The sequence below is a fragment of the Maniola jurtina genome, chromosome 14, assembly GCF_905333055.1.
Source record: "Maniola jurtina chromosome 14, ilManJurt1.1, whole genome shotgun sequence".
Lineage (NCBI taxonomy): Eukaryota > Metazoa > Arthropoda > Insecta > Lepidoptera > Nymphalidae > Maniola > Maniola jurtina.
In genome coordinates, this window is record NC_060042.1 from 11511568 (window position 1) to 11534868 (window position 23301).

The 23301-nt window shown below is 36.6% G+C and overlaps 1 protein-coding gene across 8 annotated transcripts in view; it reads left to right on the forward strand.

Annotated features, from left to right (window-relative positions):
* Positions 1 to 23301, forward strand: part of LOC123872037 (ankyrin repeat and fibronectin type-III domain-containing protein 1) — a 217487-nt gene that overhangs the window by 183370 nt on the left and 10816 nt on the right. For 5 of the 8 annotated variants that reach the window (XM_045916157.1, XM_045916162.1, XM_045916159.1 and 2 more), the window contains 5 exons: positions 17394 to 17555; positions 17817 to 17895; positions 18477 to 18580; positions 22197 to 22314; positions 22842 to 22946. In XM_045916157.1, the coding sequence (XP_045772113.1) occupies positions 17394 to 17555; positions 17817 to 17895; positions 18477 to 18580; positions 22197 to 22314; positions 22842 to 22946 (568 nt within the window). Of the gene's footprint in view, positions 1 to 9489; positions 10040 to 17393; positions 17556 to 17816; positions 17896 to 18476; positions 18581 to 22196; positions 22315 to 22841; positions 22947 to 23301 lie in introns of those variants that run through there. The other 3 variants (XM_045916160.1, XM_045916161.1, XM_045916164.1) reach the window with 2 other exon arrangements.

Genomic DNA, 23301 nt, shown 5'->3' on the forward strand with positions numbered 1-23301 from the left:
TACTTGGTCGATTCTCACAAAGAGATATATTTACCAAAGAAAAGGTCCTGAACTAATAAGATGACAGAACCAAATCTTTCGTTTGGCATTTTTTACATTATAAAAATTCAAACAAAAAAGTCATAATTTCATAAAACTACAGACACATAAAACTGTCATTTAGGTGGGTTATTTTTCTTCATTTATAAATAAAACTAAGTACTCATTAAAGAAGAACATATTTGCAATATAAACAGAAAAAAAAAATTTAAATTTAATTAATATTTGTTTCCAAAAAATAATCTTGAAACACACTACAAAACCGTGCAACAAGCAATAGTAAATTGAACTAGGAAATTAGTACCGGCCGAGGCCTCTCCGAGAACGGACGTAACGCTTGTTTGCTTAGCAATTGTTATCGGATTATTTACGATTTACCTGAAATTGTAGTGCGACTATCACTTCTCAATACTAGGTATTTTTAATACTCGCTATTTTTTCTTAAAGATAGATTAAAACTTTTTGTATATTTTTAAATTGTGTTTATATGATGCTGTAAGGAATTGCATTCCTAAATCCTGGTGATCCCTCGGGATTTTTAAAGGATCATCCGTTTAGATGTTTTTTACGTGGTACAGAAATGCGTTGCATCCCGGGGACGGGCTATTACGGATAGGCTACTTTTGTCCTGGAAAATCAAAAGTTCCCACGGGATTTTTAGAAACCTAAATCCACGCGGGTGAAGCTGCGGGCATCAGCTAGTTAATAAATAAGTATTGCCTCGAGCAAATAGCTGCATTGGTATCTATTGTTCCCTGTCATTGAAAGGGAATAATTTAATTTTCAAAATTTGAAAAAAATTGTAAAATGCGATTTCGGTAGAGAATAGATCAATGCCTATCAGAGCAGTGGCATTGATCTATATTTTTAATAATTTCTAAAAAATAAATTTTTAACTGTTTAAATTTTACATGGGTTTCACATTTATTTCAAGAGCTTTTATAAATATGTAAAACTCAATACTCAAGGTTTCATTATACCGTTTGTGATAAGGAAAACCATGTTTTTAAATAAACGGAAAGTTGAATTTTGTATAATTAGTTATTGACTAGAATTATAATTTTTCAGAATCAAATATTCTTAAAGGCTTATAGTTTTACAGTTATTACCGGCTGACAATGCTATATCCCAATAGCCTTGCTATTTGTCCTAGCCGCTAAATAAAATTTTGATGATTCATCGTCCTTTTATGGCATTAGCGCGGTTTCTTGTATTCTATTATGATTTCTTTTTTTTTTCATTTGCATAATAGCATTAGTTTATTGTCTTTTACAGCATTAGTACGGTATTTTGTATTTAGATTTTGGTTGTATACATTGTACACTCTACCATAACACCTGAAACAATAGGATAATTACTATCATTTGCACGTGGTCATCCCTCGTGGATCTTTATGATGGTTTTATTTTTGAACTAGCTATTACCCGCGGCATCACTCGCGTGATTCAAGGTTTTAATAATAATTGAGGTTTGTTACAATATTTTATGCAATGCCTAAGTTATTTTATCATGTGTTTTAGCATGCTATCCTGCGCGAACTATTTGTTTTTTTTGAAAGGAAAAGTAGTCTATAATGCTTTTTCCTCGACAATGTCTATGCAAAACAACCGGCCAAGTGCGAGTTACACTCGCGCACTAAGAGTTCCGTACTCGGCTACAACATTTTTCCAACATTTTGCACGATAAGTCAAAAACTATTATGCATAAAAATAAATAAAAACCTGTTTTAGAATGTACAGGTAAAGTCCTTTCATATGATACCCCACTTGGTATAGTTACCTTAGTTTGAAAATTGAAACATTTTTTTTTAATTCGCAGTTTTCAGATTTATTCCTGTACTTGTGCTGTAAGACCTACCTACCTGCCAAATTTCATGATTCTAGGTCAACGGGAAGTACCCTATAGGTTTCTTGACAGACACGACGGAAAGACAGACAGACAGACAACAAAGTGATCCTATAAGGGTTCCGTTTTTGCTTGAACCCTAAAAAAATGACGTCAATTCATAGCTCTGTTGTGGCGTTATTGAATGACAAATGCGTGAAAAATAGTATGCTATCCCGCGAGAAGTGTTCATATAATATTTTTCGGGAGAAAAAGTTGCATTTATACTTATACATACTTACTACATACTTATACATACTTACTAGCTGATGCCCGCGACTTCGTTCGCGTGGATGTAGTTTTTTAAAAATTCCGTGGGAACTCTTTGATTTTCCGGGATAAAAAGTAGCCTATATGCTAAACCAGAGTATAATCTATCTCTATTCTAAATTTCAGCCCAATCCGCCTAGTAGTTTTTGCGTGAAGGAGTAACAAAAACACACACACACACACACACACACACACACACACACACACACACACTCACATACAAACTTTCGCCTTTATAATATTAGTGTGATGTGACTAGCTGATACCCGCGAATTCGTTCACTTGGATGTAGGTTTTTTAAAATTCCCGTGGGAATTTTTTGATTTTCCGGGATAAAAAGTAGCCTGTGTGCGAATCCATGGTATAATCTATCTGCATTCTAAATTTCACCCCAATCTGTCCAGTAGTTTTTGCGTGAAGGAGTAACAAACATACACACACACATACAAACTTTCTCCTTTATAATATTAGTGTGATTAGATTCTCAGCTATGTCTTTGCAAAAAAAGCGTCCATCCGTAACTCTGTTGCGGCGTTATTGAATGACGAATGCCTGAACGATAGCATGCTATCCTGCAGGAACTGTTTGGTTTTTAGAGAGAAAAGTAGCTTATTTCACTTTTTAGATTCTTCACTATGTCTGTGCAAAAAATGCCGTCAATCCGTAGCTCTGTTATGGCGTTATTGAACGACAAATGCGTGAAAAATAGTATGCTATCCCGCGGGAAGTGTCCATATTTTTCGGCAGAAAAAGTCTCATTTATTACTTATTAGGTTCTCAGCTATGTCTTTGCAAAAAAAGCGTCAATCTGTAGCTCTGTTGCGGCGTTAATGAATGACGAATGCCTGAACGATAGCATGCTATCCTGCAGGATCTGTTTGATTTTTAGAGAGAAAAGTTGCTTATTTCACTTTTTAGATCCTCCACTATGTCAATGCAAAAAATTGACGTTAATAAATAGCTCTGTTGTGGCGTTATTGAACGACAAATATACGAGAAAATAGTATGCTATCCCGTGGGAACTGTTTGTTTTTTCTGGAAAAAGTAGCATATATCACTTGCAAGGTCTTCAACTATGTTTACGCAAAAAAATGCCGTCAATCCGTAGCTCTGTTGCGGCGTTATTGTAGGACAAATGCGTGAAAAATTGCGTGCTGTCCCTTGGGAACTGTTTGTTTATTTTGGAAAAAAAGTATTCTGTATCACTTGTTATGTCTTCAATTATGTCTGTGCAAAAAATTCCGTCAAACCGTAGCTCTGTTGCGGCGTTATTGAACGACAAATGCGTGAAACACAGCGTGCTATCCTGGGGGAACTGTTTGTTTTTCCGGGATAAAAAGTAGCCTATGTCCTTTCCCGGAAAATATCCTAAGTTGGTACCAAATTTCATCAAAATCGGTTCAGCGGTTGAGCCGTGAAAGCGTAGCAGACAGACAGACAGACAGACACACTTTCGCATTAATAATATTATAGTATGTAACTAAGAGAGGACTGAGTTTTCGGGAGCTATGTATAGTACGTGACAGGTCGAGATGGCAATCGAGGTATGAGGCGGGGGACGTTCTGCACACCCGCACGTCACCCGCGCTATCCCGCACCGGATTAGCTCAGGGATTGTGTGGGTGTGCGGGGCGTCCTCACTCTGATTGCCATCACAACCTGTCACGTGTTGTGTTGCGTATTTGTTTGTTTATTGGCTCATCGATTCACTTATTACTGCCAAACTGCACATTAAATTTTGATAAATGAGATCTCTCTTTGGCTTCGCTTTACCATTCCGTGTGTTAGAGGCTATATTGTCATATGTCATAAAATTTTCCGATATGTCATAAAAGAACTTATCATAATCAAAACGAATGTAAGAGATATAACCTACAAAACCCAAAAAGTATATTGAAATTGGTTTACCTACACATGACATGAAAAAGAAATGTATATCGAGAAAAAATAAACTTGAAATAGATGGATCGAGTTTGATATCAAATCATAGCAGTTACTATGAAAATTTCGAATACATGTATATAATAATTTATACATATTCAAATATAAATCAATCATCTGCGGTGAAGTCTTTAAAAGTAGTAGGTGGGTTTTTGTACTTTTAGTTTTGAACTTTATCTTATTTTGTTTTTGTATCCCTACCTTACTCGTGTAGCAATGCACTTATTTTTGATGAATAAATACCTACTCAAGTGTAACATCTGCATTTTTGTACCTGTTAATCCCTTTCATTGTACTGTCCATTGTCTTGCGCTTACGGTAAGTACGATTTAGTACTAACAATAAAATTTGAAAAGATTGTAAAGGACCATAAATAAATAAAAAATGCTCAATGTATTATGAGTATTAGCATTGCATTATATTTTTGATAATATTGCAAATTAAATATTTAAGACTGTTTAAATTTTAGACGGATTTCACATTTATTTTAGCCTTTATAAATATATGTGTGAAAATTATTATAGTAGGTGTAACTATTTATACTGTGCATGATAAGGGAACCATATTTTCGTAAATATGTATAAGGAAAGTTGAATTTTGTATAATTTCTTGACTCTCTTATACTTACACAAGTATATAAAAGATTAGTATTAAGTACTGACTACAATTATAAGTTTTATTCACTCGTACTTAATCTATAAAGACAATACACTGTTTTAAAAAACATCATTGTTTTGAAAAAAACGACAAACTAACACCACATACTTAAAAATATTGAAAAAATAATCTGTTTGAAAATCGTCTAGGATCAAAACGGTTTGTTATAAACTAAACTGCGCTGGGTACGTCCGTTCACGGAAACAAACAAAGAACCTCGGGTAAATACCTAAACTTGTGTTCCAAGCTCATGCTTCAACGCTCTTAAATCCCGTAGGAACTCTTTGATTTTCCGGGACAAAAAGTAGCCTATGTCTTTCCCGGGATGTATCCCAAGTCTGTATCAAATTTCATTAAAATCGGTTCAGCGGTTGGGCCGTGAAAACGTAGCAGACAGACAGATAGACAGACAGACACACACTTTCGCATTTATAATATTAGTATGGATATCCAAATCTACCTACATAGTACATAGCAACTCAATTATTCATATTTTGCGGAAAGTGTGGTTCGTTTTAGTTCTCTCAATTCAGTTTAGTTTTAAACAACATGTGTGGTAGTAAATTATTCAAATCGAGAACTATTAACTATTGCTTGTTTCCAAACTACTGTTAACTTATGTATCGCAAACACAGAATTCTAAATAGCGTAATAGAAATAGTAGGTACCTATCGTAAGTTTTTAATGACAGGTAGCGATCATTATTTAAATAAAACTCATCAAGTGCGAGTTGGACCTCGCCCTTATAGGGTTCCGTATAATATAGTTATTATAAATATTATATCTTGGATGTATGAAATATTTCTTTTCCGAGCTAACCGAAAAAATGCTCGTTTGTTTTGGTCACGGCTTATAAAATCCATACTAATATTATAAATGCGAAAGTGTGTCTGTCTGTCTGTCTATCTATCTGTCTGTCCGACCTCTGTCTACGGTGTCTGTGTGTACCGATTGTGACGAAATTTGTTACAGGGTTAGCTTACATCCCGGGGACGGACATAGGCCACTTTTTATCCCGGAAAATCAAGGAGTTCCCACGGGATTCCTAAAGACTCATCCGCTTGACCAATTTATTTGAAAAGTACTAAGGTAGCTTGCGTCCATGTTATTGACATAGCCAACTCTTTATGCCGGAAAATCAAACAGTTCCAACGGGATCTTTGAAAACCTAATTCCACGCGGACGAAATCGCGGGCATCCTCTACTATTTTTTGTACCATATTTTTATTATATACCAGTATTTGTTGTACCATACACACTGAAAATTTCAACTCTCTAGTCTCTACCTATTACAGTTCATAAGATACAGCTCACTGACAGACAGACGGACAGACAGACATACGTACGGACAGCGGAGGCTTATTAATAGAGTCCCATTAGCACCCTAAAACGGAACGGTAAAAGATAAAAAAAGTGTCGAATTTTATTGCGCGTTGGTATCCACGGGCAAGACTTAGGGTGAGATCTATAAGATCGCGCTCTGCCTTTGCTTAGACGTAAGAGTAAGACAGAGTTAAAACGAGACAGAGCTATATCTCTCACATAAATCTGTCTCGTTTTAACTCAATCTTAAGTCAGAGCAAAGTCAAAGTGCGCTTTATAGATTTCAGCCTAAGTCTGAACTACTGCAGTATACTGTTGCAGTAATTCGATACTGCGGCGCTGATTTTCAGGCACTACCTAGATTAAAGCCTCGCATTGCGCTGCTAGAGTATAGATTATTGCTAGCTTGGTCTTTTTATGGTTGCGTATCTCAAAAGGAAAAAAGAAACCCATATAGGATCAGTTTGTTGTCTATCTGCCTGTCGTGTCTATAGATATGTACGTCGTGTCTGTCAAGAAATCTATAGGGTACCTACTTTTCGTTGACCTAGACTAGAATCATGCAAGGCAGGCATGTGGCAGGTAGGTCCTATAGCTCAAGTACCTTGAGAAGATCCGAAAATCAGGAATTTGTGCTTACGTCGCAAAAAAAATGAAAATTGTTATTTTTTTGTACAATGGCACGGAACCCTTCGCGTGCGAGTCCGACTCGCACTTGACCGGGTTTTCTTTTATCTTTTGCCTATTTTGGAATAGCTTTTCAATGAATCTGCAAAAAAACTGACTGAACTCGAACCATTGGACGAACGTGCTGTTTGGTATTCAAATAGCTATTATGACGCAAACATTTGCTAAGAAAGGATTTCGCCAAGATAGGGGTAAAATCAGGGTTTGAATTTATGTAATCCACGCGGACGAAGTCGAGGGTATATGCTAGTAACTTATTTAAATAGTTATATGCCATGTCAAAGTAGAAAGTTAATTATAATTTATTTCATTGAGGGCCCCATAAAAGCCCGATAACTCCACATTCAACAAAATAGTATCTCTTGCGTAATGCCCACAGAGTCACTCTAATCTAGTAATACTCCCACAGCACCAAACTAACTTAAATCCACTTACATAATCCGTCATTTAAATATCAATTAAGTGGGACAGTTTAATATTTTATCTAAATTGAACTGGATCTATTAATTTGAATTTAAAAGTAAAAATAAAAGCACGAGTACCTAGGTATGCCTCTTATTTCTTAAAGTTAAAGATTCTAAAGGGACTTCGTCTGTGTTGGTGTTAGCTGGCGGGCGTGCTCTGCCTTTTTGGAGTGTTTTTTTTTTTGTTAAAACTGACTGGAAAGCGCTCTAAGGGGGTGCCGTGCGTATGTCGGCGAGCACCGGCACAGACGGGGTCCATACTTGTACCTATAGTTTAACTAACTTGTTACAAATAACTACAAACTTGACATTGGCTAATCTTTGTAAAGCCAGACGAGAGAGAGAAAAAAAAAAGATTCTAAAAGTTTTCGTTCAAATTTTAGATTCACGATATCTCAAGAATAGTGATTCTTAGCGAAATAAGTGTAAGAAAAATTCTATCTACAACGAACGGGACCCTATTTACTAAGCCTCCGCTGTCCGTTCGTCCGTCGCGTCAGTCCGTCTGTCTGTCGGGCTGTATCTCATGAACGTTAATAGATAGATAGTAGATAGTTGTAAATTTTCACAGAATGTGTATTTCTCTTGTATAACAAAAATAATAAAGATTTCAAAATGGCTACCATGAAAATCAAAAAGTTTATTTCTTGTACGATGGTACGGATTCATCCGTGACAGCCCAGTGACAGACAGACGGACGGACAGCGGAGGCTTGATAGGTTCCCGTTGGCACCCTTGGCCTTGGGGTACGGACTACGGAACCCTAAAAATGAATTCATTAAAAAAGTTACATTGCAGTTTCCTGCTTACGAAAACACTACAGTTAACAACATAGGTACAATAATTTTCCTAACAAGCTTGGAAAGCTCAGTTGAAACTTAATGAAGCAATTTTGCAAAGAACACATCAGCAATTTTACGAGTTATGGTGAAAATACACGCTATAAATACTTCTTTACACTATGGAGTATTATAGGTCTTTGGCTGTAAAGAAGATTTTACTGCAATGGAAATTAGATAGAAGGTACTTTAAAGGAAGGTTAATTGGACTTGCATTTAAGGCTTCCTATATTGCGGCCGGCTCACAATATTATTCTAATCACTGGATCCAGTATTTTAATTTCAGCGCTGCTTTAGAATTGATGCAATCTTATATACATATAAATTATCTTCCATGACTTTTGCAGGCCAATCAGCCGGGATTTTTACTATTTATTTAATTCTATTTTTAAAATAGCCTAGCGCTTGGCTGCAATCAGACCTGTTGGCAATAGGGATGATGACTTCAAATCAGCGACTTTTTATCAAACGTCAAAACGCTCGCTTAGTATGGGAGCTTGTATGAAATTCACAGATGTGACGTCATAACATTTGACGTAATTTAACGTACTTTTTAGGTAAATCGATAATTTAAAATAGTTAGCAAACTTATAACTAGCATCGAATGCAGATTTTACGAATTTTGGAAGACACTCTTTTTAATAAAATTACTAAGAAATAATAATTTATTTTTGACATAGGTCAAAAATAAATCCCATCCCCATTGCCAGCAGGTCCTAGATTTATTAGGCTAAGGTAATTTAAAGGTACCCATATTAAAAGTGTACGGATGACTAAATTACAGTAACTACTAAATTCAGTACGTTGTACTTACTCTATTATTAAAACGAAGTTCCAGCGCCATCCACATTATTCCAGTAGCAATATTGCACACAAATTAATTTATGGATTCAATTAGACTATATTCAGTACAACTACCTTGTACTGGTATTAAAACACTGTTAGAAGTAATCCTATCTGAAATTGCAACATGGCGGTCTGCGCAGGTCATAGAGATAGACATAAACCCAAAGAGATCTATTTTTGTGCAAAGCACAGTCAAACGCCTATGTTCAGATTGGACTATTTATTTTGCGCGCACTACTACAGAGTTACGAAGTATTTTTGACTAGAACATTGCCTTTTCCTATGAATGTTCAGTTATAAAATATTCATTAAGTTTTACGAGTAACTCTTGTAGCGGGGGCCGCGTATAGTTACACTGTGACTGTAATCTGTGATTACCTTTAGGTCGCTTGCATGATACTGGTCTAATATGAATAGGCCATTATTACATACACATACATAGTCAACTTTCGCACACTAGTTATGCCATGATGACATAGATGCTTAGCAGATGCAACAGCCTCCCTAACCGTGCGAACACTCAGTTAACACAATGCTACTGAAATGGAGTGACTTCTTTGGTCAGTTCCATTTTCAAATTATAAACTTTTTTTTCTTAATAATACGGTTCAAATGAGTGCCAAAGTGTTTTCTTGTGGACTGGACTTTCTTTCGATTCATTCATTTAGTCAGTTCTATTTTTAAATTTTTAAATCGTCTATTGCAGTTTGAGCTCTCAGTTGCATTTTTTAAAACTGAGTGATAATGCAGTTCGATTTTCGAATTAAAAATGTCAATGTGTGTTATCTTTTATTGAGTGTTGATGCAATTTGAACTCTCAGTTGCATTCATAAGGCAGTGTTTAAGATTGATAATGCGATTTTCGAGTTAAAAGTGCCAATAACTGTAATCTTTTTTTGAAGGTTGATCCAATTCGACACTCAGTTGCATTTTTGAGACAGTGTTTATGCGTGATAGAGTTCGATTTTCGAATTGATTAGGTCAATGTAGTTCATGTAGTGATAACTGAACAGTGTTGTGACGTATTTGTGATGAAGGTGGTGGTTGAGTGGTCTAATTGCAACAGTGTTCTTTCAAATGGCAAATTCAGTAAGTCGTAACCATAGTTGATTCAGGATCAAACCGAGAGTTCCCTCACGTGCCACTGGTCACATACTTAGCCGTTTTTAACTGACTTCTAAAAAAGGAGGAGGTTCTCAATTCTTCGGGATCTTTTTTTTTATGTATGTTCCCCGATTACTCAAAGACCCCTGGACCGATTTGAAATTTTTTTTTTGTTTGAAAGGGTATACTGTGCAGGTGGTCCCATATAAATTTGGTGAAGATCTGATGAATATCTTAGGAGATGGAGAACAGAACTCCTCAATGGATAAGAGCAAATTGCTCGCGATCAGTGTAATAGCTTAGTAAACAGTAGGGTTTTAACTGGGCATAGCATATTATAAGTACAGTGGGGCCACTAAAAATTGTGAAATAAAAAATTTTCAAAAGAAAAATAAAAACCGACTTCAAAAACCAAAAACACTAAAAAGTAGAAAATAATTTTTGGTTTTTGAAGTCGGTTTTATTTTTATTTTGAATTTTTTTTATAGCCTACATTAGCCAGTGTAAGTGAAGCCTCGAGGTTTCGTTTCAAGTTTTATAACTGTCGTGAACTGTGCTTCCGATTTGTGGAGTGCATGTCCGATTTTGTAGATCTCATGTAGCGTTCCGCGCAACGGCCTCGCCGGACTATACTCGTACTATTTCCGCTACACCGGCCGAGAACTATACATCACTGTTACTTTCAAACTGTTTTTACTTGGACATGTAATTGAGTAATCGCCCACGCGATGTGTCGACGCACGGTATGTTTCTTGAACAATAACTTGTTTTGTTGTTTCAAGTACCTATCTACTTACTGCAAAAATTTCGCAATAGAGGAAAGGGTGAACTGCTATTGTGTAATTTATGTATTGCCATCGATATAGGTAGATAAAGCTAGCATCCACGTTCCTAAGGGCTCTTTTCTGTAGATGCGGCGCGTTGTGTGTCCGTTTGCTGCGTTGCGTCGCGCGTCGTACTTTACGCCAAAAGATTCATTCTGCAAGAACGCTCTCATAACGATAATAACAGAAACTACTGTAGCAAGAAACAGTTAAAAATTATATTCTATCCAATATAGAAACTACTGTGTTGTTTTGAGTAATTTTAGTTTATCTAGTCATTTTGAAAATTGTTTATGTTGTAATTTTAATAGGTTAGGTACTGGTATGTGCAATTTTGGTTTGGAACATTGACCTACTATTAATTAATTAAGTATTATCGTCGATATATACCTACCTAACAACTAGTAACACGCAACATTATTGTTGGTTCTTTATAGTAGGAACAACGCTCCGTAGCCGGTAGATTCGTTAGCAACTTTTAACAATTTAAAAAAAGTTTGACAAAATCCATGTAAAAAAAACTATCGGATAGAAGTTTGACTATTCCAAAAACCTTCCAAAATGTCTTTATCAGCCTTGTTATGAACTAAATTGGAATCTTTTCATTGCAAACCATTGTTCTTTATTTCCCTTATTAGGTAATTAGTAAAAAAATTAATTAACGTGATGAAATAATGCAAGCGATTGTCGTACGTAATTGTGCTAAAATGCACCTTACGTCACTTAACAAAAACAAATATTAGCCAATTAACCAACAAAGCAATGAGTATGTATGGCAACACAAAGGAATATTTGCTGCCTTATTATGTGTAACTGTAGGTATTTTTAACTTAACCAACTAGGTATATGCCCTATTTCATTGTTTCAATTATTTTCTTGGTAATTGACACTTAACCCGTCACTACTATTCATATTCTGTGCTTAGGGCTGCAAGTTAAAACAGATCCTTCTAACATTATAAATACGAATGTGTGTTTGTTTGTTGGATTAACATTCAATTACGCCATCACGAAGCGACAAGAAAATAGTCGATAGCTACTTAGTCGCTTCCTCGTCAGCGGTGGGACAGCTGTCTAAAAGAAAACTCTCACTTCGGCGACAAGAGCTATCGAATTAAATGAATGTCTTGGCCACCTTCTGCCATCCGAGCGAACGGTGCGAGTAATCGCCTATCAAATTCGCACACTCGTTCATAGCCCAGCGATACAGTTATCCTAATTACACGCTCAACTCTAGTTGATCGCCAAATCGTTTCAAATTTTTAGCTCAACTCATTTCTCGTTAATCTTCGGACAAGGCCTTAGTGGCTAATTCGTACTCATTAGGTACTAGACTTGTCAATTTAGTTCCGTTGTGTCTCAGTGGGTTCAATATTTATGAACCGTTAAGTCCAATAAATTACATCAAATTCAAATGGATCAGATTACACGGCACCCAAGCATTTACAATAGCGGATAAATCTATCAGTTGTCAATTTCTAAAGGGCGAACCTTGGATCTTAATAATAATGTATCGCGCGTTGCCAAATAAGGCTATTGAACGGTCGAACCGAGGCTTTGGAACAGCCTTCGGACATCAGTTTGAAAAATAATAGTCATACATTTTAATAAAGCCAGCGTAATACTTTGATTGAAACTTCTTTTAGGGTCTATGGCAAAAAGTAAAACAATGGAACAAACTTGGTGAAGGAACGCCCATGTGAGAAAGCAGGACAGAATAGGTACCTACAGCTTCGGATGCCATAGACTTGATTCACCTTTTTTTTTTATCGCTGGGAAATGCTTTTACGCATCCCTCCCGGAAGCAGAGCAAATACTACGCTGCTTCCGGGGGGGTATGTGGGACTCGCTGGCAATTTCCAGAATACCCGCTAAAACCCAGCGGAGCCGTCTGCGTCATGACGAGACGACACAGGAACGCAGAGACTTGATTCACCTGGGTTAGTTTCACCTAGGTAAATCAAGTATACCTATTACTTTGTTGATTTAGGTAATTCACCTTTAGCAGCTAGGTGAATTACCTAGTATACTGATTAGTAGATTTGAATAACCTTTAGTATTTGAGAATAATTAACAGAAAGTTTGAAAAAAAAACCAAAAATGCTATTTTGTGCGATTTCCGTCACATTTATCTGAGTTTACTTTATCATACCGTTGCATTCCCTTTGTTTAAAAGTAGGTACCTATCCATATTGAGTTTGAAATTAACAAAATGAAAAGATTTCCACACCATTGCACCCACTTAGTGCTGCATTTTCAAAAAATTGTGGGGAGCACAATATAATATTCACCCTAACTGCATTTTTAAGTCGACCGTTGTATGGCTACGTTAAACTACGTCAAACGTTTATGTCGTCTGTGTATTTCATACAAGCTCCCTTACTAAGTAAGCGTTTTAACGTTTGACAAAAAGTCGCTGATTTGACTAGTAGTCATCATTTCGATTTTCCGCCTGAGTTTTTCGGTATAACAAGTGTAAATTAAAAATTTATAACACCCTCGACAAGTGAAGGTTACAGTAACTAGAACAGAGCTGATAACTTTCAAACGGCTGAACCGATTTTCTTGGATTATAGCTAAGAACACTCTCGACCAAGCCAAGCCACCTTTCAAACAAAAAATTAAAATCGGTTCATTAGTTTAGGAGCTACAATGCCACAGACAGATACACAGATACACGCGTTAAACGTATAATACACCTCTTTTTGGGTCGGGGGTTAAAAAGAAGCCTATGTCTGTCTCCGGGATGCATACAAACTCTGTCTGGTACCTTTATCAAAATTGGTCAAACGAATGAGCAAAAAGTTAACAGATCGACAAACACTCTTTCTCATTTATAATATTAGTATGGATTAGTAGGTATAGATGGAATGGGAGCTATTGATAAATTATTTTTAAGGCTTGTTATTGCTAAGAGTACAATTTAGCAATCGTTTGTATGAATCGTGTATGAACGGTCATCAATCATCGAATTCTATAACGCGTTTACACCCGCCGACATTTTAATAGACTATTGTGTGCCCATTCATATTGAAAACTAAATGTTATGTAGTGTTTATTATTGGGAAATGAATAATTTAAACAGATAATTACTATACTTACTATATTTGGGACTCAATTATCAAATAATAGTTTTAGAATTTAAGTAAAAACCCGGCGAAGTGCGAGTCAGACTCGCGCACCGAGGGTTCCGTACCCGGTTTTTTTTCCGACATTTTGCACGATAAATCAAAAACTATTATGCATAAAAATAAATAAAAATCTGTTTTAGAATGTACAGATAAAGCCCTTTCATATGATACCCCACTTGGTCTAGTTATCTTACTATGAAAATTGAACACGTCATATTAATATTTTTTTTGTGATGTAACCACAAATTCACGATTTTCTGATTTTTCCTTTACTTGTGCTATAAGACCTACCTACCTGCCAAATTTCATGATTCTAGGTCAACGGGAAGTGCCCACCCTATTGGTTTTCTTGACAGACACGACAGACGTACATACGGACAGATAGAGAGACAACAAAGTGATTCTATAAGGGTTCCGTTTTTCCTTTTGAGGTACAGAACCCTAATTAATTTACCTACGAAATAAACTGGCCTAACCCGGAACCTTTTGACCGGGAAGCAAGGTATTCACATCACTACGTCAGAGATGTTGTCAAATAAACAGATAATTATGATAAAAAGAAACCTCATTATAACAGCTGTATTATCATACAATCATTTGGCCTCGTAGATCGTCACAGTCAGTTGGTTCAGTTAAACGTAATCCCATGCTAACTTCAGTTGAACCAAACGTGGGTAACGTTTAGTTTGTCATATCGAGGTCAAGGAACACGAGAATAACTAGGCATTATGTACAACTAGCTGATGCCCGCAGCTTCGCCCGCGTGGATTTAGGTTTTTAGAAATCCCGTGGGAACTCTTTGATTTTCCGGCATAAAAAGGATATTATCTATCTCCATTCCCAGCCAAATCCGTCCAGTAGTTTTTGCGTGAAGGAGTAACAAACATACACACACACACACACATACAAACTTTCGCCTTTATAATATTAGTGTGATCATTGGATTTCTGTGAGTGTGTTATACAGTAGATATTATTATTCTGGCTGAAGATCCGTCCACCTAATGAATTAATGAATGAATATAGCTTTATTGTACATTAGAAAATTAATAGAGAAAAAACATACAAATTCGGGTGTGCGGGGCTTCCCCCCGCCTCATATCCCGATCGCCATGTCGACTTGTCGCGTACTACAATGAGAGCTTATGCACAAACGTAATTTAATCATAGATTTGACATCATTTTAACCACCCGATCAAACTCAACGTTTGTAGACACATTCTAAAAATTAATAACTGTGTCTATGACTTTCAGATGTCTCTACAAACACAAATAATTGTTTCTAGAATGTATAGCTACAGAATTTCATTGAGTTTGATTGGTTAATATTGAAATTAGAACCAAACTACGTCCGTATGGAAAGCGCAGACCTGGGAAGTGCGATAGGGAAACTTCTCTTAAATGCGAAAGAGACTCTTTAACCCACGATCCAAAAAGAGTCTGTCTGTCGATGTATCTGTCTGTGGCATCGTAGCTCCTAAACTAATGAACCGATTTTAATTTAGTTTTTTTGTTTGAAAGGTGGCCGATCGAGAGTGTTCTTAGCTATAATCCAAGAAAATCGGTTCAGCCGTTTGAAAGTTAACAGCTCTTTTCTAGTCACTGTAACCTTCACTTGTCGCGGTGTTATAAATTTTTAATTTATGCTGTTTTATCTAGCATTCCGTTTCAGTAAACCCAAATATTGGATGCATTTGGATTTTGGAGTTCGCAGCGTAGATCAATCTTTTCAAATTGATTACAATTCACATGGGTCAGCTACTCTAATGAAATGTTATAACATCGGGCGTGTAATATGTCGTAGGTAACCGTGGCCGTCCAAAATCTCATGCATAAATTAATGTTGGGTTAAAATATACACAGCATTTTACCCCACAAAGTAATGTGCGAACAGCGTATAATGAGTGTCATCTCCGTCTATACATATATTTTCGTAAAATACTACCTGCTAAGTACGTAATTAACATTTTTCGTCCAAATTAAAATTTCAACTCTTCGCCAAACCATTGAGAAATTATTCATTAATCTTATTACGTACTAGATAATGCCCGCGATTTCATCCGCGTTTAAGTTTTAAAGAATCTCGTGGGAACTCCTTGATTTTCTGGGATAAACAGACACTTATATTCGTCACTGGGATGCAAGTTATCTCTGTTCTAAATAAATGGAAAGTATGAATTTAGGATTTTTAAAAATCCCGTGGGAACTCGATTTTCCGGGAAAAAAGACTAGCATATCAAATTTTATCAAAATCGGTTAAACTGATGGGCAGTGAAAAGCTAACAGACAAACAGACAGACACCAGAGTGACATTTCTATACGGCTCCGTTTTTACACTTTGGGTATGGATCCCTAAAAAGGCCTATAAAACTTCCTTAAGGGGCATGAGACGGGTACTAGAAATTTATTCTAGTATCAACTAATTTGTGAGAATAGTCGATACTAGAGCTAATTTCTTAAACTGGACTCTTTCAAGTAAAGATTTTAATATAAACCTGTGTGGATGATACTGCCATTGTCGCAATTAAAATACCATAAGCCTACGTTGTCGTATTAATTTACAAATTGCGAAAAACCAAATTAAATTTGAATTTCGCGGGCAGGCCCGTCGCTTCCTCCTTAAGCGTCATTCATTCAGTAATTAGTCCGCTACTGTATCTACTGAAGTAACCCTCAGGACCAATTCAGCTGTGTAATTTATTTGATGCCACTATCCTTTAAATCTGAGCGAATAGCCGTTAAAACTTGAAGTTGGGAGTCCAATTTATTGGAGTGCTTTCCTTCTCTGATAATGGCACTATTGAATATATGTTTTAGTAGAGTTATAAAATTACCAACTTTCAAATAATTTCAGGATTTAGTAGTTTTAGAATATTTTAGAATAATATGCCCTGAAACTTTGATGCTCTTTCCATAATCATTTCTTGATACACTTGGTTGCAATCTTACCTTAGTTACGACAAGACAGTTGATTAATGTAGAACTGAAGTGGTTGTTGAAGTCTTTGGTACTACTCTTGTTCCTGGATAAATACATTATTAGATCGACCTTAGGAACCTACATATAGCAAGCACTTCTTGAGAATCTGATCTTACAGGCTAGGTTCGGATTTCGGCAAAATTTGCGTTTGGCTCCCTTAGGAGTGTGGACTTTAAAAAATTTATGTATTTTTTTACTTCTTTAATTATGTGTTTAGTTAGTTTTTTGGACCCAACCTTGCCCCAAGTTTATAAAATAAAACAAAGTTCATGCGATTTATTCTACTAATGGTGCCACCTATCCTATTTACGAAAACTTTTAATTTCATTCCATAGTGTTATATTTTTTACCTACCCACTTTTTGTCCTTTTTCGTTTGTTTATTTATTTTCCTCCCTCCCCCTATAGAGCTCCAGTACGGCGCGCTGCTGGACGGGTGCGGCGGGGAGCTGCCTTCGCTCAGCGCGTGCGCCCCCCTCCCGCCGCACCTCGACAAGGCGACGCGCAGGCAACAGAAAGATGCGCGGGCGCAGCAAGACAAAATCGCACAAGTTAACATTCATTTGCAGGGTATTTTTTTTATTTCTTATTTTCTTTTACGAGCTTTTATTTGGATTTTATTATTTTTAGTTTATTTTGATTCCTACCTATACCTACTTACTTGAATATTTGTTTATAAATAATTTACTTATTTAAAACTCTACCTCCGCAGTCCATGGCACTACATTTACCAATTGCAGAATGTATACCTAAATAACTAATAGATAGTTACTACGAGTAAAAACTACTGCTAAATGAAGTTTAAGTAATTTTTGTCTCATTTTGTTTCAGCACTCTTCGCGGCAGTTGAACATGGCTACATTGACAAGGCAAGAAACATCTTGGACTCGACCGATGTCGACGTCAACAGGTAGGAGACCATAGGAAACCTTATTTAAATACATTCATACTTAATAGACCACAAAAAATATGTATATTTTGATAATAACGCTCTACCTGACTAGTCGAACATTGCAAGACAGTATAAACTCACCCAACATGGAAGCTATCATATTGGATTCCTGTTATGGTCTTTCGGGCAACTCATCTACGACTGATCATACCAGCTGATACCAGGAAAAAATCTAGAAGTGTTTTTTTTTTTTTTAAATTATATAGACTAGCGCTTGGCTGCAATCAGACCTGCCAGCAAGTGATGATGCAGCCTAAGATGGAGCGCACTTGCCTAGAAGTTGCCTATTCACTCTTGACTTGAAGGTACCTATATTATAGGTGGAAGGGAAAACTGACGCCGGAAGGGCGTTCCATATCCTAGCGGTTCGAATTAGGAAAGAGGAAGCAAATCGTCATCAATGTGGTTTGCCACACTACTGCAGGGTGGCAGGTTTTGCATAATTTAAACTGTGAAACTTATCATTGGCTACTTTGTTTTATATATTTTCACCTAAGAATATAGGTACCTTAAGGTAATGAGATATTTTTCCATTCCAGCCTCAACCCAGACGGATTATCACCATTGGACGTTGCGGTGCTGGCTTCCAATCGGCAACTCGCCAGAATGCTTATGGAGTTTGGAGCGAAGGAAGGGACACAGTGTAAGTGAACATTAGTGTGCTTTGTGATAGAGGCAGAAGTAAACTCAAAAAGTAGAGCGTATTTATAACCGACTGCAAAAAAAGAGGAGCTTCTCAATTCGACTGTACGTTTTTTTACGGTTCCGCACCTCAAAAGGAAAAACGGGAGCCCTTATAGGATCACTTTATTGTCTGTCTGTCAAAAATACCTATACCGGTACTTTCCGTTGACCTAGAATCATGTTTGGCAGGTACTTAGGTAGGTCTTATAGCACAAGTAAAGGAATAAATCCGAAAACCGTGAATTTGTCGTTAAGTACATCACAAAAAAAATTAAAATGTGTTTCAATTTACAAAGTATGATAACTATACCAAGTGGGGTATCATATGAAAGGGCTTTACCCGTACATTCTAAAACATTTTGTGCATATTTAATAATTTTTGATTTATCGTGCAAAATGTAGGAAAAAATACCCGAGTACGGAACCCTCGGTGCGCCAGTCTGACTCGCACTTGGCCGGTTTTTTATTCTGTTGATGAAATTACTGTAACGGCACATTCAAAGATTTTAACAGACTGTAAATTCACAAAGACAATAACATAGCTACTAATCTTACAAAAGGATACTTGATATTTCGATATCAAGAACCGTTACTAATTCGCAATCAGCCATTCAAAAATGTAACAAAACTGAATAAAATCGGAACTTTTGAACAAATTGGATTGCAAAATGAAGTAACGGTAAAAGTACCGTTATCGGAGCAAAAAGATACCTTTGAAATGATTGAGTAAGGAGATTCTTGATACAGGTCTTGCTGTAGACGGGTACTCAGGTCTCTGGTAATATAATTGAATAGGTACTTGGAAATTGGAATCAGATTTGTCAGTGCTAACGATGTCCGACATAATTACAGCTCCAACGTACAATATTCCAGGACAATAATTAGAGCTGGCCTGTCGAAAGAGTGTAGTGTGTCGATCGATCATAATAGTAGAAATAAGATCCTGTCTGAATTCTGGGCATTATTAGCTGTAACAGAGAATATGTTACAGCTAATTATGAACGCAAGAATTTCTTTATTGGTTAAGACAACGCAGGTCCTTATGTGTTAGTAGCAGAGGTTGTATTTCTATACTAATATTATAAAGAGGAAACCTTTGTATTCTTGTATTTTTGTATGTTTGTATTGAATAGGCTCAAAAACTACTGGACCGATTTCAAAATTTCTTTTACCATTACTTAGAGGGATTCTTCCGAATCCGTATCACACTAATATTATAAAGGCGAAAGTTTGTATGTGTGTGTGTGTGTGTGTGTGTGTGTGTATGTTTGTTACTCCTTCACGCAAAAACCACTGAACGGATTTGGCTGAAATTCGGAATGGAGATAGATAATATCCTGGATTAGCACATAGGCTACTTTTTATCCCGGAAAATCAAAGAGTTCCCACGGGATTTCGAAAAACCTAATTCCACGCGGACGAAGTCGCGGGCGTCAGCTAGTAGGCTATATTTTATCCCGGAAAATAGAAAAAATAAATGTCCACCCGTGCGAAGCCGGGGCGGGTCGCTAGTATATCACACTAATATTATAAAGGCGAAAGTTTGTATGTGTGTGTGTGTGTGTGTGTATGTTTGTTACTCCTTCACGCAAAAACCACTGGACGGATTTGGCTGACATTCAGAATGTAGATAGATAATATCCTGGATTAGCACATAGGCTACTTTTTATCCCGGAAAATCAAAGAGTTCCCACGGGATTTCGAAAAACCTAAATCCACGCGGACGAAGTCGCGGGCGTCAGCTAGTTATAAATAAATATCACAGCTATTACCTGAAAACGGTTTTGGCGAAAACCTGTCTGTCTATCTGACTATCCACCTGTTACCATCTGCATTAGGTTGCATCATAACTTTGCAAGGCCATCTTTTTAATCGTTTTACAGGCAGACAAATAACGAAATGATCCTAATATAAGGGTTCCTTTTTTCCTTTTGAAGTACGGAACCCTAATATTGCTATATTCCTTGGTTTTTCATATTTTTCCTCATACAGTCGCTTGTCAGGATTCCAATTATTGGAATAAACAATTAAACAGACACAGTGGAGGATTAAGCGAGATAATCCGTGCCGTAATCCCGCAGCGGTATTCTTTGGCAGGTTTCATACAAATAGGTACCTACTATAGATACAAAAATTCTCGGCCCTCCTTCGACCCGGCTTTTTGGACCTTTTTCGACCCGGATTATCGGTTTTCTGTTGTACCACCTATTAGTTTGGTTACAGGCTTATTTTTAACCCCCGACCCAAAAAGAGGGGTTTATAAGTTTGACGTGTGTATCTGTCTGTGGCATCGTAGCTCCTAAACTAATGAACCGATTTTAATTTCGTTTTTTTTTGTTTGAAAGGTGGCTTGATCGAGAGTGTTCTTAGCTATAATCCAAGAAAATCGGTTCAGCCGTTTGAAAGTTATCAGCTCTTTTCTAGTTACTGTAACCTGCACTACACTTCACACTAGTTGCATGAGTCGTCTGAGTAGAAATATCACCAAGTCAAAATTATCAATTGAATCATGACATGTAGCTGAACCTACCTACCTATTATCTAAAATATAAACGAAATTAGCTTAAAAACAATTATTTCATCCAAAGATAATCTAGATTCCAATATTTCAATCATATCAAATCACGTGGCCACAATGAAACTGGGTCGATCAATCTTCTGATAGAAATATTATCTATCGGGTTCATTATCGGAGGCGTGACTCGTCTTAATTTCAGTTACGTGATCTGATAGTTATCTAAAATCAATATCTATTCCCGTATAGATGTAATAGAATATTATAGAATCTGATCTATAGATCCCACTTAGAAATTGCTCAGACTTAAGACATTGTTAAAACGAGATAGCGTTGTACCGCTGGCATAAATCTGTCTCGTTTTAACTGAAACTTAAATCTAAGCAAAGTCAAAGTGCTCTCTATAGATTTCAACCTCAATGTGCTACCAATACCAGAACATTTAAAGTACCTACCACACTTTATTGTACTGTTTATCTGTCTCTTGCATAACTGCTAATCGTGGTTTGATGGAATACCATAAGTATACGTGGAAGATGGTTTTACAATAAGTAATCGGCATGTTTGAGCCATGGCGGCAATGATCTGGAAATTACAGAAAAAAATACCATGGCATTAGGTGATGTCTTTTTCAAGACATTCAGACTTTTAAAAAGTATCATGCCTGATTATAGGCAAAGAGATTAGGATTAGAATTATTTATTCGTTGAATAAAGATAAAAGTCCTTTCAGATTAGGTGATTGAATTTCTTTTCTTTTTGCTATGATTCATTTTAACAGCAAGATTAGAAAAACCATAACTCTTGTCATCCATCACACGTTCAGAAAACGATCATTCTTTATCGCTATTATCATAGGCTTTCCCCGAATCTTATTTTCGATCTCAAAGATAGCTGTTGATCTTATCTAGATCAAACATTAAAGATTTAAGACTGAATCACACGAAATTCGCGTCAGTAACATTTTGTACGTAATTTTGTTATGGTATTCCCGAACGAGTACATCATGATCATAGCTATCATAAAGACATTTGGTGACCAATTTTATTTTTCTTTTTTAGTCAAAACACCGGAAGCTCTAGGCTCACATCTAAGAAGGCTGTCGCGGGAAGCAGAGTCACGGTTGCATGAAGTTACTGGGTACATACCTGAAAGAGCTTGTCGGGAAGATGTTTGCAGGTACGTTAGCTATTCTCTTAGGCGCTTCTTTTCTGACAGGTCGTGGTCATCATCTGGAGCTCGATTGTAGTAGAATAACAGCTACAATGTCATGATCGCAATCACCTCTGATTGGTTGACGCTATTGGCTACAATGCATTATTGCAACAAGAATAGCATTTTAGCCAATAACAACATTAATTGCGATTGCAATAATGATTGATGCAGGTATTACGAAATCGAGCTCCTGGATTGTGGCTCGCCCGACAATCCGTTTCCACGCTTCCCTGACGATTATCTTCATCGTACACTCAAAATTGTATTTCATTGGTGATCATAATTTGATCCACTGCGAGCTCCAATATCTTCAATTTTCTCAAGAACAACTATAGTCTATGGACTAGATCTACGGACACATTACCATAAATTTCCAATACGCAATTCGATTCTTTAAAAGTACTTAGATGTTGATCTTCCTGCATTGAAAAATCTCACCAGAGGCAACTTTTTTTGCAAATGTAGATACCTAAAACTTTTGTATATTTTAGGTCAGCTGCTGGTGGCCAGGCGGGCACTATGGGATGTGCTGGAGGTACGGGCTCCGAGAAAGACAAACAGACACAACATTGGGAAAGAAGAGCCCGAACACTAAAGTGAGTTAGGTTTTCTTAACGTATAAAAGTCTACGTTTACTTTGGGTATAACCAAAAAATATACGGTGCTATGGCATTATTCATGATCAGTCCAAATTTTTCAAATAGATATAAGAGTATTAAAGTACAATTCTTATCACTAACATCAGTGACTAATATCTACTGTTTTTTTAATACACACTTGTATCAGTTTTCATAATAAAATATGGCACTAATAACTCCTACATGGTCGGTTTCTGATCCGGTTCTCGTTCTTTCTTAGAGAGGTTCCGCACTCATCCTATCCGAGTCCGTGAAAATACGGATATGAAAGACTCGGACCGAACTCGGATATTGCTTATGCACTAATCCGATC